Source organism: Nothoprocta perdicaria, unplaced genomic scaffold (genome assembly GCF_003342845.1).
Source record: "Nothoprocta perdicaria isolate Ctin4 unplaced genomic scaffold, notPer1 scaffold_0, whole genome shotgun sequence".
In the NCBI taxonomy this organism is placed as follows: Eukaryota; Metazoa; Chordata; class Aves; order Tinamiformes; family Tinamidae; genus Nothoprocta; species Nothoprocta perdicaria.
This window is the reverse complement of record NW_020454092.1, coordinates 40,234-60,000: the sequence shown is the minus strand read 5'-3', so window position 1 is coordinate 60,000 and position 19,767 is coordinate 40,234. Positions and strand designations below refer to the sequence as shown.

Genomic DNA, 19,767 nt, shown 5'->3' with positions numbered 1-19,767 from the left:
ATGAAAACAAATTAATTCCTTTGAAATTAAATTAAAACAGCACTGAAATTCACTGCACAGCACTAAATACACTGATGCAACAAACACAAGCTCAGTGACAGATCTGCACCTCTATAAGTTGGCATTTTTATAATTTTTAAGATGGAGCTATATACATTTCAGAACATTTTCCAACGCTAATCTTTATATTATAACGTATTTACACTCAAAAGCAAGCCACTACAGCTCAGCTCTTACTGTCCTATGGGAATAAATTAGCCAATCTCTACAGCTGTAATCATTCCACATCAATATTTAAAATACATAACATCATTTTAGGCATCACGTAAGTTACTGGCTAAGCATATAAAGCCACTAAAATAAGCTGGGTCTAAAAATTAAAGTCAGTAAAAAGCCCTGAATTATTACACACTGATTTTAGGTTTGGGAGCCCAACTGTGTATCCATGAGGAGTATAATGATGTTATATTGCTTTTATTGCTGAAAATGTAATCCGAGCAAAGCAAAGGAGGAATGAACCACCCGCAACCCAAACAAACTTAGTGAATACAAAATGAAAAGCAACATCAATTTCACTGCAGACAAACCCAGTCACACAGATTAAGCAAGCACAATACTGGTACGTCTTATCTCTGACCACAGGAGGAGGGTAGACAGATTCTACAGGATGAAGAAATTCAGACTATGTAATAGGCAGAATCAATTGTTACCTGCCTCAATCAATGCAGCTCCACTTTCACTGTTCAGCAGCTCACAAATAATTAAAGTTATCCTGGACAAAAACCTCATCTGTAATGACTAGCTAACCGCCACCATGACAAACTTCAAAGTCAGTGATATCAATCTGAATTCAATAGTGTGGAACTGGATATAGCTGATGAATAAGTATGAATCTTACCCTGATGGTCCATGCACGCACTTCATCTGGGCCTGCAGTGAAAAAGTATTCTAGCTGGAGTGCCGCATAGCCAGCCTTAATGATCTTTGGTAAAGCACTGAAAAAAAAAGGAATCCAATTCATCCAAGGCATACACAAAACCCAGCTAAACGCCTCGAGTCATCAATTTACATGGAAAAGCCACACATATTCGAGGACACTGGATCTACTTTTACACACAGCGATAAACAGGCGCCTTTTCTCTGAACTCTCTTCAGAATTACTTTTTTACTGCATCATCATAAAGACAGGGCTTTGATTTGTTTGTTCTGCAGGACACAGAAATAGGGAGAAAAATTAAAATTGCCCTATCAGGCAGCACTTTTGGTTTCATACAATTGTCAAGACCTGAGGTCATCCAACCGCTTGACCGAAATTCAGGATTAAACCCATTTATTGTAGTTTTTCGAAAAATGATGGCAAAATCTTCTCCCCGATCTCTACTCCCCGTGGATGACGAAACAGTTTTGGTGATCATTCCTTCTCAAAAATATACATAACTAATACCTATGTTATAATTAAAACACTGTACAGAGATGACAGATGACAGTTAAAAACTTAATTTAAAATAAATCTTTTCACTCTGTCTCATGGTAAAGAAAGGAGAAGATTCTCTCTTTATAATGGTAATTACTCTGTCATTTATTATTCTATCAGCGCAAGCAATTAAATTACTGCAAGGAAATAGTTGATAATAAAGTGTAGGGAAAATGAATGCTAATTAACCTTTGTGTCATGTTCTCTTCCAGATACTTCTGTTTCTCCTCAGCACTCATATCTTGCAACTTGAGTTCCAAGGCCCCACTAAAAGGAATGACCAAAGCACCCGGGTCGTGCTTGTCCACCCACTCTTTAATTTTTATCAACCTGTAGACAACAAAGGGCACAACATTATCTTGTAGTGCATGCATGGCTGTACCACATTCATTATTATCAAGTAGCACATACATATTCATAAGAATTGCACGGTTTTATGATGCCATCTTTTTGTGTATTGCTTTCCAAGGTCAAGGCATTAACAGGCAGCAATTGCTTCAGGTGTACTCCATTAACATTTCACTCTGTCTTGGTTTCTGTTTGGCATCTGAGCTAAAAGAAATTGGCATAATTTGAGAAAAAGACCTTTTTTTTGGTAAATGTTAAATACAGCAAGGGAAAATGCTAACTGAATAAAAGTTGGAGGAGCTGCAGGCATACGTTTTTAGGAGACTTCCAAAGCTGCTGTCTCTCAAAAGTCTGGTAAAACTGGAGGTCTTGGGTTCTTCCTATGATTTTTTTTTATACACACACACACACACATATATATATATACATTAAAAAAGTGTTTTTCTCAGTGGCTGGAGCAGCTGGTATTAGCAAATAGAAGCTCCCGGACAGCAAGCAACACCTGGCTTTTTGTGGCTACTGATCTTGGAGCACGCCGAAAATAATGAACACACAAGCACATTTCTACTAGTTTCTCTCACCTGCACCTCCCTAAGACAATAACTCTAGATATTTTATTACTATTGATTTAAATAAACTGATTTTCTCTTTCTCCACATCTTCAATAATTGGTGGCAACAGTAGCAGTATGCAGTACATCATGCAGTACTTGTCTGCAGGAACAGTGGCTGCACATCTAATAGAACTTTTTCATGGAATGAAACCACAAAACTAGAGCTACAGATTTATGGTACTAGTTCTTGAGTGTTTGACATCCTAAAAAAAAAAAAGAAATTAAAAATAAATTGCTGCTGCAGATGATCTTTAAGTAGTCTTTTAAAATAGTTACCACATTCGTGGCTTTCATAATTTGTTCCAACACAGGTACCACATTCAGGACTTTGCTATTTACTTTAAACTGAAGGTTGACATTCCTAAGATACCTGGAAGGACGGATGAGGTTTCAGTGTGACTTACAGGGCACTATTTCTGAGCACGTGTGAACAGCCAGAACGACAACTCTGTACATTTAGCAAATAAAAACAACAACAGGCACAGGAATCCACTACACCAAGATACACAACACACCCCACATGCTGAGATCCAACACACAGACTGCAGCACTTTGGGTGCTGTAGACGCTTCAGACGCGAAGCACCCAGCGCACAGCACAAGGTTTTGTGCTTGTTGAGCTCTTTTTCTTCGTTTTGCTAATCTCCAAGATTTAGACTAAGGTTTTAACTGCTATTATAGTAAAGTGCTTTGAAACTGTGGCCTGCAAACCTTTAAATAATCAATGCAAATGTCACTTCAGGAAAAAATGAACTGAACCACAAGTTCATCAACACACGTTTGTCAAAGAAAATAGCAGGGGATCAGAGCTATTATGAGATTAAGTGCATGGCCCACTGAGTAGGGTTTTAGATGGGACAAAGAATAGAAAAGTTCACTCAACAGTTTTCACACGTTTGTTATACAAGGCTGGTCTTCTATCATTTACTTATGTAAATACCCCATCAGTGGCTTTCAATCCTCATTATACAAATCTTTTTTTTTTTCCCCCTCCACTTATCCAATGAAAATACAGTCTGTACCCGAGACTGATACTGAAACACTGCTGCCTTCCTAAAGGTCTGAACTAAAAATCACGATCAAGGTGCATTCCAGAAATCATGCGCGATATTAACAGCTCTTCTAAAACGCCCATTTATGGTTAACTGATGAATTTTGGCTATCAGAGCTCACAGCTTATAAATCCTGACTTTCTATTTAAAATCGATCTAGAAACATATCTTCTATTCATAAGTGTACTTCAACACCTGTGCACATTTTTTTTCATATCTAACGTTGTGGTTTCTAGACTAATTATAGAGTGTACCAAGGGAAAGAGAGAATGAAACACAAACTTGAAGAAGTAAAATGAGTATAAAAGTACTGTCTAAAATGGGATTCAAATCTTGTTTGGTAAATATGGTCATCGTAACTAATAAACTAAGAACCATTGTGGAACAACAAGATAAGAAATAATTACTTTGGCTAAAACACCAATTCAGAATAATAATAGTGCTAGACTGTCATTTTAACAGCTTTTCTATTGAGCCCTTAGAGGGATTATTTGCATTCCTCAGGTATTCTATTGTACAATTCAGATGAATAAAGACTTACAAATCATTCCTCTACCGCCAGTGCGAGACTTTGATCCAGTGAATACACCATTGTACCTTAACTATAATTGGCAAAAAACCTGACAGTGTAGAGCATCACAAGCTTAATAACAAAGGAGAATATCTCAAAGTGTTGACAGATGATCTTCATAATGCAGGAGCAGAGCTGGTACATTTTAGCAGTAAATGAGCACGGGGGTCTAAAGGTCTCTGAAGTGACTGACATCAGACCTGCTACAGCCTCACTGAAAGAACAAGGTGCTGCATCGTCCTCGGTGGAGGCAGCCTGGTTCTCTGCCCGAGTGTTTCACTTTTGTGACTTTCAATGTCACAGGAATCACTGGAAAAGCACCGAGGAATCCCCCTAACGGCAACCAAAATGGAGAGAAGTTGATATAAAAAGTAAACACGCCAGTACAAGAGCTGAGATGCCACACTGTGACCCAAAGCCAGCGTGGGTAACTCGGGCTGGCCAGCGAAGTAACAGCGCCCACGGGCCCGTCCTGCCAAAGGTCCCCAGGTGTGCCGAAAGGGACAACGTGGCCCCAGCAAATGGCAACAGCTGCTGCCACATCTGTCCTTTGGCAGCACACGGCTTTTCCATATTTCACTGTGTAAAAGGCAGGGTTAGCACACTTGTTTCAGCCTGTGTTAAGGTAAGCAAATAACTCAAGTTTTTCTCTTTTTTTTCCTTGCTATATTTGACAATGAATTATGAAGGGCATTCTTTTTTATTTTTAGCTGAAGGAAATATTACTAACACTTAAGAAAATCTCAGTTTTTAAAAAGACACTATAATTAACAAATGAAATATTATAAACTCAACGAAACAGGCAGGAGGAATCATGACAATTAACCTCAGAATCCTCTAAAACTACTTTTACTAATATTTATTTAATACTAATATATATTTATCACTAAATAAATATATAAAGTGTTCAAGATGCAATCACTCACTGCTTGAACAAAAGTAAACCAAAAATCACGTGAAGACAACTTACATACTGAAGGCAACTCCCTTTCCTAACTAGGTTTCTAAAAATGCAGTTATAAGTAGAATCTAAAGTAAATCCTGATCATGAAATGCACCACCAGAAGAGGACTGACTTCTGGCAGCACAAGCAGACAGGGACCTCTCTGCCCCCCTTCTGGACATCAGCGATTTTCCTCTAACGAGGCAGTTTCGTTGTGTCCTCCGAGGGACTGTGCAGAGTCTCAGTACCAGCTACAGAGGATTCCTTCACTGAAACTTATCCACCAAAACTGGACAATCATTTCCTTTCTGGAAAAAAGGAATAAAGGCCCAAGAGACAGTCGTTCATTTTGTGATTGCATGGAATTATAATACTTACTTGAACCTGGGAAAACATACGAGTAAATGAATAAAATTAGTATTTAGATTACTGTGATACTTGAATATCTTGTGAACTGGATAAAATTAAATCACAAAGAGGCTCTATTACCGCCTGCAATAGCCCGAGCATCACTAGAATAAAAACTCTAAGAAGTGACAAAGATAAAACAATAAACAAACCCACAAACTTTAAAAGAAACACTATGTAAAAGATGACAGCCCACCACGGCAAGAACACCAGACACGAATGCCACTCAAATGAAGGTGGGGCTCGAAACTGAGTGTGGAAAACACCAACAGGAGTGAGGGGGCTCGCTTCCCAGCCCACCACCGTGACTGCGGGCGGTAGATGGTCAAATCACCCTGAAACACCATTAAGACGTGCATGTTTTCTTACCACTGGCTAATAGATCTTAAAATTTCCCAAATGCAGCATTTAAGGGCTTCACAGTTTTTAAATTTGCATGGGACTAACATGGGAGAGATTAACGGAGGATGACAATGACTAAGCCCAGGAGGGAGCCCAGACAGCTCCCAGAAGGAACTGCAGGCATTAACTGAAGATACAGACAATAACTTAAAAAAGACCCCAAAATCACAGCAGCCAATAATTGAGAGGGTCAATAAGCAAAAAGCAGGAAAATGGAGAGTTTCTACTTAAGACCTGTGATGACAAAAGGAACTGAAACCTGGAGGCAGCTGAAATACCCAGAGGCAGAAGTTGCAGAACAGGCATTAGCCAGAAATCAATATCTGGCTTGCACAGCTTCACCTAACAGCTCCCGAGAGAAGCAGAGAAATCAGAAGCAGTGATGGAAGAGAGAAGCTGCAGAGGAATTCAAGCTCTGTGCACACCTGCAAGAGAAGAACATCTCAAGAACTGATCCTTAACTGAAGGGAAAATCCTCAGATATGGATAAAGCTTTGGATACACAAGACCAAAAGCCCACCCATCTAACTCATGGAGGAGAAGCATTTGTTTTCCTGTTCTGCATTTGAACCAAGAGGTGAAATGGGCAGAAACAAAATAACGTAGAAGGGAAGAAGAGAAAATCAAGTACCCTAAGAAGAAAAGAAATAAATGTAGATAATGAGATACTAAGGATCAAGTTAAATGATCAAAACATATAAAAGACTGAAAAAAATGATCTACAGATAAAAGTGAGAACATAAGGTCTTACAAACTCCAAGATGTTCTTCCCATTGACAGGTTTAGGTAACTAAGGATTTTTCTATTTTTCTTTTTAATGGGATGAACTGTACTTACATCATTCCTGTGAGCCAAGACCAAACTTTTAAAACTTCCATTGATGGAATTCCACAATCTTCCAAGTCAAGGGATGTGCTCAGTGCTCCACTTCCCACTGTTGACAATTTTTCCATACGTGTAGCCCAAGTCAACTACACTGCAATATACTTCAACTGAGCCTATATATTAGTGACAAGGAATACACATGCCCTTGCTTTTGCAAGAGCACTTTACGTACTTTAAGACTTAGGGTTTTTTTTTTTTGCTTTATTTGCTATTTGTTTTCAGCTTTCCTTATAGGCCATGGTATTACTTCTGTTTTTAGTTTCCCAACTTCTAGTCTAGTTCTTGGAGCTTTCCATTGGCTACCGTCCTTCGTGTTGCTTCTAGGGGATTAGAAACAGTCCTATTCCTCCATTTTCTGGAAATTCAGGATCAGTTCATTGGCAATGAATATCCTTGTTTTTCTCTTTCTCCCGCATGCCCTGCTTCTGCCTTCTCAAGCCTCATGAATCACACGCGTGCTGCCTAACACAGTGACAAACAGGACCAGGATTTCTTTCTGCCAGGTCCCAAAACACGCTGGGACGTTCACTGGATCCGGGGCGGGAGAGGCCGTTCTCCAAGGGCTGCTCCTGTCCAGCCCAGGTTGCAGGACGAGCCCCTTCCCAGCCTACTGGCACACACCGCTCCAGGAGAGGGAAAGGGAAACATTCGCAGCCTCAGGAGCCTTCATTCCCCGTTGGAATTATCAGCAGAGCATGGGAAGTAACGAAGGCCCCGTGCACACACAGTAGGTCAGTGGTGGAAGCCAAGGCCAGGAAGCCAAGGCCCCAACAACCTGTTACTGCCCCACAACAGAGCCGCGTGCTGCAACTCTTGCTGCATCTGCCTTGATTAGATCCCTTTCTTCCAGCACTACAGGCAGAGAAAGCAGGACTTAATAGGAGAATAGTCAAGAATAGAAAGGTATTTTCCCCCCATCATGATGCTTTGCTTTTATAAAGGAAAAAAATTTACAAGAGGCTTTGGCAGACCTGTCACGCACCTAGGCTATCCCATTCCAAATTATCAGTAACATTTAGGAATTTATTCCTTTTTCACTTGCAGATCCAGCTGGCCAGGAGCAATATGGCAATTCTTAGATTTCAAAAGGCCTTTTCCCACCCTACGCCCCATCCCGGCAAGTCCCCCACAATAACACTTCAAAACAAAAGCACCGCGTCCCAGCTGCTCCCAGGCACGAGCCTCTGCTCTGCTGTTCAGAAGAGGAACTTCCCACGTACTCAGCACTTCATTTATTCCACCCTCGCCTCCGTTTCAAGTCCTTTAATCTTTGACGCCTCCCCAGACTCTGATGTTGGTTTCTCAGCATCCAGGCCCCCACACTAGTCCCAAAGCTGGAAGAACCCCATGAGACACAACCATGTGGAACCAGCCTCTCATATGAGGTGTCACTTTTACCTGAACAGAGTTTGGCTTGAGCCTTAAAATACAAAGTGAAATAGTCCTTATAATTCTCCACCACCACCATTCGGGCACTCATTACACACTCTGTGACCTCAGGAATACTACAGCAGAACAGTTATATAACGTACTTCATCCCAGCAGATCTGGGATTTAGCTTAATTGTAATTTAAACTCATGTTGTATTAAGAAAACAACATGGATAGACGTTCCTGATCTACCCTGTCACTTGCCCTTTATTTTGGATGGCTTTAGAACTTTCCTTAACGGTTTCCCTTGGCCTTTCTCAGCTGGAAAGACCCATCCTGCACCCACTACTGCAGCTCACACAGCAGCCCAGGTCCTAAGGAAACATGATCATGATGTGAACGTGAGCCCCGCAGCCCATCCCAATGTTACTTGTTTAGACATTTGCTGGAATTGCTGGAAGTTTGAAAGAATTTATACCATAGAACAGGGTATAAACCAAGAAAATGAAAACATAACAATCAAAAAATACTTTTATAACTCAGGAAGTTTAAGCCTGCACAACAGAAAAATCCAATTGATGATTTGTAACCATGTTTAAATTCTTAAATATCAAGAGGGTAGAAAATCAGGAAGAAAAAGAGGCAAAACAATCCAGCATGACTTTATGACTTTTCCTGACAACAGACAAAGTTCCTAATTAAAACAAAACAAGTTTTCCATATACAGCAAATTCTACTCAACACAAGGTGAATCAAGGTCAGGCCATATTTGTGAGGAGTATAATTCACGAAGAATAAAGACCCTGAAATCCATTTAAAAGACAACTCATTCTGATCTGATTTTCAAGACTTCAGTAACATCTCTATCCAGACTGTGGTCCCGATTAAAATGATCAAAACCAATTATGTCTTGAACAGCAATGAGAAGAGGGGCTGCAGTGATGCCATTGCACCTGCTGGCATGTGAAGGGCTGACAGTTTCTAGGTCTCTTTGGGCTGCCAAGTCGGAAAAAATCACTTTTTTTCTTAATTTAAAAGAAAAAAAATAGTTGTTGCTGTCAGCAAGGATCAAGAATAGACAAGACTGAGCTACTAATGACACAGCTCAACATCACAGCCCGCAACCAGGCATGCACAATGGATGAACTCCTTCTTCCTGCTACCATTTATAAAATGAAAACTTTTGCAAGGTTATCTTAAAAATTACAACAGAGTAATTTAACAAATGCTCAGTTATAAATTATAACAGAAGGAGTGAATTTCAGTCACATAAATCTTATGTGTGCAAAATGATGATGATGATTGATATACTACTTAAGATCAGTAGAAAGACATCCTATTCTGTAGTCAGGTTTATAATTTCAGCTCTCGTGTTTTGAGCAGGACGTCTTACATTGCGTAGAAAACTGTATTCTTCAGGGAAAAAAATAGGATACTTTATACAAAGGCAATTATAGCAAACCACTGCAAGCCCATAAAAGGTATTATATACAATCTATGTATAAACAGAACACTTAATCAAAAGAATTTCTTTCCTTAACAGAGAAATTTTACATGAAATTCATGAGGAACAGCAGCTTAAATATATATCCCTGAGACTCCTTCATTCTTCCTTGTACCATGTGTGTGCACATGCATGTGTGCATGAATACACAAATACATACTCCCATACATTCTCATATTCCCATACCAAAAATATGGTCTACATAAAACTCCAATGTATTGAAACAGATATATCCTGACAATATAAATACATCCTGACAAGAAGATGTTGTCCTGAAATAAGACACTATACTTAAGGGAAATTGGGAATATATTCCACCAGTGCTAATGAAAAATCCTGCAATGAGTAACACAAGTGCAGATGGCGACACGTGTCATTCGTGGTTTTCACTAATGTAGCACATCAATTTAATGAAGTCTAAAGAAACTGGCTCAGAAAATTCTCCCCAAAATCTTTCAATGCAATTTCTCCTCCTGCTTACACATGAGAGGGAGACACATTCCTCACCTCTCCAAAATTCACCTTCGTGATCCGGACTGTGGAGCCTCTCCAAACCAAAGAATTCTCTCAAACGTTCTCTTCCCAAGCCAGGAGGAAAACCATGTAAGCCACAAGCGTGAAGCACTATCGCAAGAGGAGCATCACATTTAAAAATAACAAAAGCAGGGGTCTTACCTTTTCCCATTCCCTCACCTCCCCTGTGCACCAGGTCCACACTTTGTGACCACATGATCCTACAAGCCAGATTCTAAGAAAAAGACTACTCTAACGAAGCGAATAATAAATAAATAAAATCACATAAGCTGGAAATACTGTAGGAAGCTTTCCTCCCGAGGAAGAGATCAAACTGGTTATTAGATTGAAGTACCCTACTCAGTAAAGCAGAAATTAACTTTGATATTTATACAGACGAAGAACAGTATCTAACCTCTCAGTACAATGATGAAAGAATTTAGTTAAATGTTTAAAATTTAAGCAACAGCAACTCAAAGACAACAAAGCTTCATCTCAGTCACCTGATTTAAATGCCTAATCTCGTGGCTCCTCCAGCAGCATTTCCAAGCACTTGAATTAGGGCTCCTGTTCCCACCTTCTCCTCGAAGCATTCCTTCAAACATGCCCCAATCCCACCCACGCTGATACACCTCCCCAGAGCACTGTATAATAAACAAAGCCACTTATACTGCACTGTCATAAGAGTATCCCCATGCCCAAGCAGAGCACCACAAGCCTGAGGGACCTCGGCGTGCAGGGCTGCCTGGCATGCCGTGCACCTCACCGGTTTGGAAAGCTGTCGTGGAAATGCCCATTTCTAAAGACACAGTTTGTTTACCTGTCTGATGAACCCTGATGAAGAGAAAAGTAAAAATATTTGAATCATCTATTAAAACAGATTTCTCCAAGAGGAACACTGACTGATTTTTCAGAAAAAAAGATTCAAGAAAACACATGGATCGCTGTCTGAAAGTACATTCTCTTTAGCTGAAGGACTATAAGGGCTCTCTATTAGACATGAAAACTTTTATGACTGAAAACGCAGTGACAAATTTCTGTCACAAACATTCTCACTGGGTGGGTGTGTACAAACATTTTTAATTTGCAAGCAAACCGAAACTTCATTTGTTAGGAAAACATCACTTTAGCTATCTTCTTTCTCTTACTGATGAGGAAGTCCTACCTCCATGCTACAGCTCTTCCGCGGTGCGTTTGCCACTGCAAATACTGGTGCTAATACGAACAGTGACATTAATGGAAGCAAAAGGCCAAATATAAAACATAAGCCTTTGGCCATAAGGCCCTTTTTCCAGGAGAAAAATCAGGAACACAGGCCCCAAGCCACACTAATTCATGTGCAATCTCTTCTGACTAACAAAAAGGCTCCATGTGTGGAGGCATACATGATAGTTGTCAACATAAATGAAAATGTTCATGAATAAAAAACAGGCTGTACAAAGAGCTAATTATAATATTACTATCAATTGCTAGCTTGCACTTGCAAATCTTTCATATCATATAAATGCATTGTTTTTGACATTTCTCTGTAGCTAAACATCACATCATTTCACTTTTTCCAAGTAGTTCAGATATGCACAGGCTACAAGGAATGTGAGCTGAACTGCAGTTGCACTGAAAGAGGAGACCTATGACACAGACATGCATTTCCATCTAAAAAATAATATAAAACTTTAATACATTGCCAACTCAAAGAAATACTAGACTTCCAATTGTCTTTATAAGCTGATTTCTATTTTTTGCGCATTCATCCCTTCCATCCACTACAGCTGTTGAAAACACTGAACCCAATCATGCAATCGGCCTAAAATAATATGCACACCCAAAGCGACAGTGAAGTCATGCACTATTCCACTTGCATCCAGATGTTTGCCTGCCATTAAAAACACTATTTGCTTAAAACAATCAGTTATGATTCTAGCACAGGAGTTACAAGAAAAGATTTCAATAACCCATTAAAATCACTGCCTTCACTTTATTGTTCAAATGGATTTTTCTTCTATTTCAGAAGTGCTATTTTGGTAAAGAAATTAAATTTAGAAAGGTCTGTTCAACAGGCAAAAGCTCTAGTAAGCTATATATGGCTAAATGCAGCCCAAGGAAAAATACTTCAAAATCACAATGATAAATTATTCTGGGACATGATAATCTACCCATTTTGCCACTAAAAAGTCACTTAATCCACAGATTCAATGCTATTTTAGACTTAGCTTCGTTGAGTAATGCCACCATCATAGAACTGATCGCAGAAACCGCCTGTGGTGAACACAGGTAATTTGGTTTTAAGGAAAAAAATAAAGTATGCCCAGATAAATTTATTACCTCTTACTGATGTGACATGATTTTCTACAGAGGAGAAATAAGTATAAGCACAAGAAATAAGTACATCTATGATGCATTTGATGTGGTGCTGTATGAGAACCCACTGAGCTGGGGGGACGGGGATGAGCACAGACCGTGCACGCGCTGTAACGGGCCGGGCTTGCAGAGCAAACCTGCGCCTGAGGACAGTAACAAAGTTCCTCAAGGACCAGATTTTGAACCAAGCTTGCTTAATACCTGCATTCATGACTGTGACACAAACGTTAGCTGCACTCAATGTTAATTTTGATACAATGCTAGGAGATGTTTTCCTCAAGGAAAATCATCTCATCAATTGGAAATGACAAAGAGGAAGCATCAGGATGCGTTAACCTTCTGCAGGCCAACTCTAAGCCACCAAGACAATGCGACGTGGAAAAGATAACTGTAATTACAGACCTCATAGAAAACGCTTCCCTTTTTATCGCAGGATGCATTATGCCTACATACAAGGCACCATGAAAACCTTCACGTGCATTATTCTGTGCAGCAGCCATCGCACAGCAGGAAGGCCCAAGGCAAACAAGACCCAAACTCCTGGAAAAGACACCTCGTGGGGTCTGCTGTTTCAGAGAGAAGGTACTGAAAGGTGAAAATAGCCCGTATCACTCCTGGGCCATGTATGTGTAGAGGCAGAGCCCTTCGCTGCCTCTCATGAAAAGAGCACAGACGCCACAGAAAAGCTGGCTTGAGTAATCACAACGTTGTGAGATCATAAGTAATTTCAACCTTAAGCCAAGGCACTGGTTTAAAAAATAGCACCATTAAAAGTACAAGAGCCCCAATCAAGAGCTGCTCTCTGGAGCTGTCTATCCCAACTGGTCGGATGGCAGGAAAAGAACAACATGACTCCTTAAAAAAGCGCAAAAATATTAAAGTTACTTCCTCGGCACACAAACAGGACTCAAAAGGAAAATCCTGCCCTCCACCCCCTCGCCTCCAGGGGACGGAGCAGTCTTGGCCACACAGCCATTCTCCATGGTCCTCCAGCTCCACAGACAAGCAAGCCCTGCTCCAGAGGATATGAACCCTAGGGATAAAAGTTTCCTCTCCTGGACGACCTGCTGCAGGAGCAACCTGTCCCTGCAGAACCCAGTGCATAAGTACCAAACAAGGCAGAAACTATAACTAATAACTATATTCTATATTGAACGTACTTATTATGTACTCATTTTCCTTCATTGCTCAACACACAGGAGTATATTCTGATTAGAAATGCTTCAAATTTCCTGGTGGGTCTCCTCAGTTCTTAAACTTAGTAAACATCCTGTTACGAAGAGAAGAGCAATTCCTTAGCCACTCTAAGCATCTCATTTTTTCATGCTGTATTTAAAAACCAAAACAAGTAAGTGCTGAAATTTTAAAATTTGTGTTCTGCACAAATGCAATATATTTTAATAGCTTTCCCAATAAAAGATATTCAGTACAACTCCTTCAGTGGGGTCTAAGAAAGCACAGAACCCAAGGTTGAATTTCTGCTGCCTCCACTTAGCAAATTCAACCTTCTTTTCATGTCTCTCTATGACATTCTCTTGATGACACAAACCTAAATATAGCTAACTGAAACATGGTAAAATTAACAAACATTGCATCTTTCCTAGAGACAGAAATTTCTTTTGGGAAAAAAAAAAGCTACTTCAGGGTGCACTTTGACATGTACTTATGGGATACCTGAAAGGAAAAGCCAGGAGAGTTGGAAATTCAGGATGATATTGTAGTCACATCTGAACGTGCACTTGTTTGTTTGTTCTTTTCTGTTTTTCCTATTTACCACATAGAAACTGCAACTGTGTATTACACAATAAACCAGATAAATGCTACATTTCCAAATCTCTGAATGAAAATAATGCAAAGCATGAAACTCCACAGTGATGAGATGCCTAAAACAGAAGAACCACTCTAACTCTATAGCAGTTATAAAGCATCATGTAGCCCTCCTTTATGGAAAAAAAATGTTTATTGAATTTGTGCAAAATTTATGTGCTGTACTTTTCAAAAAGCACTGCAATACAAACGCATTCCATTCATTCAAAGGCAACTCAAATTCAGTACTATAGAAACTGAAGGTACAGTTCAATGTAATGATTCATAGTTTCTCTAATAGAAAGATTCAGCAGTTTTCAATCGAGACCTTTATTCTCTCTCTGAATAAATGATGCCTGAAATTTTTATTCTTGTTCTAATGGAATTTCAATGGCCTTCACTGCAAATCTACTGGAAATTTTCGCATATTAAGTGGAAAAAATTAAATGATGTTAACCACATTTTAATGTGATTAAGGCTGACAGGGTCATTATTTCTGCTAATCACTCAGTTTAAAAAGCTCAAACAAAACTTTGTAACAGCCAATTTTTTTTTTCCTCTCCATTTTTTCGTATGTCTACTAGCATATGAAACTGTGTATACCATGAAAAAGACTTATCTTTCTGCAAATTGTACATTATATATATGTACATTATTATAATTAATCTCAAGATAGAAAGGGGGACAAGAATCAATGTTACTATACGCATGTCCCTTTGCTCTCTTTGTTTCGCCCAGGCAGAAGAAACAAACAGGACAATACTATATATTGGGGGTAAATGTCCCACAGCTCCTATTTGCTACTAAGAAAGAAGAAAATATTTCTGCATACCTTCGCTATAAATGAAAACGTATATGTTATTGTCCAAAAACATTTTGTTTTTGGACAAAGTGTCTCCTGAGGTCTGCAATATGGACCTCTGTTTGTTCCCAGTTGGGCCAGTATAAGCTGGAAAATGGGCAGAAGAACATGGAAAACTAAGGGTGGGCACCTGGCATGGGCAAGGGGCAATGATGAAGAACAAACACTGCCGACTTTTCGCCTTGTCCTGCCTTTTTCCTTGGTGGACAATCCATGCAGGAGCACACAGCCCGGGCAAGGGCTGCCAGCCAAATGGCTCCCAACGGGCCGAGCCCGGCAGCCCCATCCCTGTGTGCTCCGGCTGCAGGAACAGCGTCTGCACGGAGCAGATAGCCGTGGGAACACGGCAGCCTGCAGCGAGCGCAGGCACCAGCCTCACAACAGGGGTGTCTGCCCCATCAGCGCTCCGGGAGCGAGGGAGGCTGCTCCGGAGGGCCCGGCTGCGCTTGTGTTTGGGCAGGAGGGGGCTGCTGGGCTTGTTCGGTTTGTTGGGTTTTTGTTTTGTTTTAAACCAGTATTATCTAAGGAAGACCACTACTGTCATTAACTGCTTATTGCTTCATAAATAATTCTGCTCTCTGCAGAGCCACGCGCTTGGAGCAATTTTATGTCGTATGTCAACAGAAAGCCACCCAAAACTAACTCGCTGGCACCACATTATCAGTTTTGGTCACAAAATCAAAATATCCTGATTAGAGAAAAGGGGGGGAGGGAAATAAGGAGAGAAAGCAAACAAGCATTTTAGCATCCACATTCGTTTTATGAGGTAAGTAGCTATGGTTTTACTTGAGTTACTTTAAAGAGAACAGAAAGTTCAAAAAGACTGATTCACATCGATCGCTTCCATCTGCTTTAATAGATACATTTCACCCTTCCCAAATGACTAAAAAGAGAAACTTTCTGTACTACAGCAGCTTCTTCAATTACAAATACCATTTAAATAATGGGATTCTAATAGGAATACTAAATAACAAATGGGAGAGAGCCAGCAAAAGCTATTTCTAACCTACAGGTACATGAAATTTATCTGAAAAAAACTTTTATTCCTTAGCAAAGTACTCCATCACACACACACACACTGATTGTGCTATCTACTTCATGATTACGACAAAAAATGCTGAGATAAAACACAGTAACTAGCCCTACAATAATTGACCTGTACCTTCATATATCTATCACGCACTCCTATCTCTGTAGTTCAATGCCCAGAACCATTTTTTTTTTAAAGAATATTTACTTTCTGCCTGAATACTTACCATAATGAGAAAACGGGAAGTCAAAGCAACGTTGTACCATTTACAGGCTCGTTGCTATGAGGAGGGTGTCGCGGAGGTGCTCGGAAGGCAGCACGTGCCGCGCGGAACCGGCCGGGCTGCGCGACGCCCTGCGCCAGCGCGGCAACTAATAACCGCGCTGAATTCCCGCGCTCGTCTAAGCAGAGACCCTGCTGAACGTCCTAATGCATCTTTATTGTGAATCTTCAGCAAATAAAACTTCATGTATGAGCTCATGATGTGCTTTGCTGCTGGAAAGTCACAGGCTCTGTGGGAAGCTTTTTATCTTCCCAGCAGTCAGTTCTCTGAGAACATCAGTGCAGCTACTGTAGTTACCTGTAGATTACTTGTATTTTCTCACATCTGTGTCCAGCAATCTAAACCATGATGATAAAGGGTCATTAGGTTTTGAGTGAGGAAGGGGATGGACTAGACAATTTGCTCTGATAAGCTCCTTGTTGTGAGCTCCAGTTTAGAATGTGAAATGCAGGGTATGCACGCTCGAAACGCCAACTAAAAGCCGCCTCCTCGGAGCGCCAATTAAAAACCCAGCGCGCAATATCCTCCGCTGCTCAAACACCTCCTGCCCTCACGTTTTGCAATTAATAATATTAGGGTAAAATAATTCTGTCATGGTAAAAAGGACATCAACTGTCTATTAGCCACAAAAGAATTCAGGTACAATTACTAAGATAACTGCTGTTTGGAGCACAGCAAAGCAATTTCCCACAGTGGGACTTACAGTTCAATTTACCAGTTGGGCAAATATTTTGTGCTCTGTAGTGGTCTAGAGAGTTAAGTTACCTGTAACATTTGAGCACTGTTATACTTGGAGAAAACTTTCTTCAACCCAAACAGGTGTTCTAGCTTTATCTGTTCCCAAAGATACTCTTTCTCCACCTCAGTTCTAAGAACTATTTTCAGGCTTTTCAATTAACACAAAATGCAAATTTGTGAAAGGAACAATAGTTCTTTTTTGCCCATTCCAAGTCTTCACAATGAGGTCTTTTTAAGCTGCAGACTATCTGAAGAGGACTGAGAATAAGCACAACATCATATGTTAAAATTATAAAATTATGTCAGCCCTAAAGTAGACTTTATGAGACAATAGGCTATTTTTTCCTTAGAAGGTGCTCTCAATTGAGCAAAACAAGAAAAATATGATTATTCAAGCCAGATAATACCACGACATGTGGAAGCAAGCACCACAAATGGCAGAAGGCTGAGTTCTTACATGCAGCAAAACCAACCTGTACCTTGAGCCCGACACACACTGGTGGTGCTCGCCCGGCCAGCTCAGGGACGGAGCTGCAAGAGCCCCTTAAAACGTTCACTGGGAAATCTTACATCAGGCCCCAGATGCATCGTGATATTATCTCAGGCAGTGCTTAAGAACGTGGAAAGTTGAGGGAGCCGCTGGACTTTTCTTGGTTGGCCTACAGAGCCGTCAGAAGAAATCTGGAGCATGGAAAATGCAACTACTACACTTGCTTCTCCTCCAAATTAAAGATAAAAAACCACCATTAAACATTAACTCATCAACTTAGATAGCTCAAAAGATTTTTTTTCTCCACTGCCCTTGCAGAGATGATGATACCCTATCGGTTGCTTCTGGGTCTTAATTCCAAGTTAATGAAAACTGGTATTTTCAAGTCGCACAGAACTGGTACTTTACACATAAAAATTAGGTCTATCTCCAAAGTAGAATGATAGTAACAAGGCATGTTCCCAATGGGTTTACCACTGAGATTTAAAGTATTTCAAAAAGAAGTTATAATCTTAATGCTCACTTTTATTTTACATACATATATCTGCTGGGTTTGTCTTCTGCAAGAGCACTGGCACCATGCACTGCAGTTATTTTTTTTTATTAGTACCTGGCCTTCAGCGAAAAGGCAACATTTGGAGAACTAACATTAGCAGTCTACATCATCAGAGAAAATGAATCTTAATAATAATTATTCATACAGCAAGTAACTGTAAACCCAAATCATTTCAGAAGACCTGAATGTGTCAAGAACTTTGACAATTATGACTGGAGCCAGGAAACTGTAGCACTGCAGAATTTCTTATGAATTTTTCTAGTTACTTTTTATAAATGCTGTCCTAGATGACAGCTTAATGTGTACCACATGCAATATTTATTCTTCTTCAGTGTCAGACTGTCTAGCCATCCAAGGGAATACAAAGAATGTCACTTATTAGGATAAAAGCACAAGGAAGGTAATCAAGGACATATGTTAACATCAGCCAATCATGCCCTATTTCAACATCCTATTCCATTCATAACAGTTCAACAATTATTTGCTTACTGATAACTTGCTTTCAGGCTGTTTGTGTTCCCCATAATGGTGGTTTGCATTTATTTTGCTCTTTAGAATTGGACACTTGCTGTGCCATGCATGTTTGTCAAAACTTTGTATCTTCTGTCAGAAATAGCTTTAGCAAATCACATCATTCCTGTTTGTCAGAAATCACTAATAGAACAGTCTCGTTACCTTCTTTGTCTATGGGGCACTGACATAACCAGAAATCAGAAACAAAAGGCTACCACATGACCATGCGCTGCTGCAGAGCGGGCAACCAAAACCATGTTTCCATTTAATAGAGTTGGAACATACAGCTATATTTTTATGGAAAACCTAATAAAGAAAACAGACTTCTACCTGAACAGAAAAATATTTTAGAAAGATACTGCCTAAGCACAAAGACAGTAGCCCCCAACCCCTTTTCCTTTAGTTTAAAAAACTAAATTCCTTCCTAGTCCTCCTCATATCCTTACAGTACTTTCTGGTTACTGATTTTACAAACACTTGTATGAAATGCTTGCAGATATTTTATCAACTGATTTTAAACCATCTAATGAATTATAAGAAAAAAAGTAATTTGCAAAGACAAATAGAGACGGGCTGATAGAGGGAGCCAAAGACAAACATTTACCCTCCAGAAAGTTATTTTTAAATAATAATAATTTCAAAAATCCAATAGGAAACTGAAGACGCATGATTGTGCACACACACTTCATCCATCATTGGGTATCCTGGGACATAAAGATTTTATTAAATAAAAACAGATATGGATTTAATGAGCCACTGAAATAAAAACATAAGCCAGAAGAATCATCACATGGTTTAGATCCACAATGTTTTGTAGGTTTTCAATGTATTAGGTGTAAGATTTCTTTTTTTTAATAAAAGCCATTTGTTTGGATTTAAATACATTTTAACTGTGTGACACTGTGCCAGTGTACGAGAAAAATAGCAAGACTTGAGCTAAACTGAAAAGTGAATCCAATTAATTCATTTTCACTGTTCAACTGCAAAATGAAAAGAACAGAATACGCATTTATTCTCTTTCAAGTATTTATCACCTAAATACTTCTTCA

The 19,767-nt window shown here is 39.7% G+C and overlaps 1 protein-coding gene across 1 annotated transcript in view; it reads right to left on the bottom strand.

The window, feature by feature from the left end:
* OLA1 (Obg like ATPase 1) overlaps positions 1-19,767 on the bottom strand; it is a gene marked incomplete at its 5' end in the record, with an annotated part of 53,312 nt that overhangs the window by 5,628 nt on the left and 27,917 nt on the right. The window contains 2 exons of the mRNA XM_026044106.1: positions 899-995; positions 1,664-1,804. Of these exons, the coding sequence (XP_025899891.1) occupies positions 899-995; positions 1,664-1,804 (238 nt within the window). The remainder of the gene's footprint in view (positions 1-898; positions 996-1,663; positions 1,805-19,767) is intronic.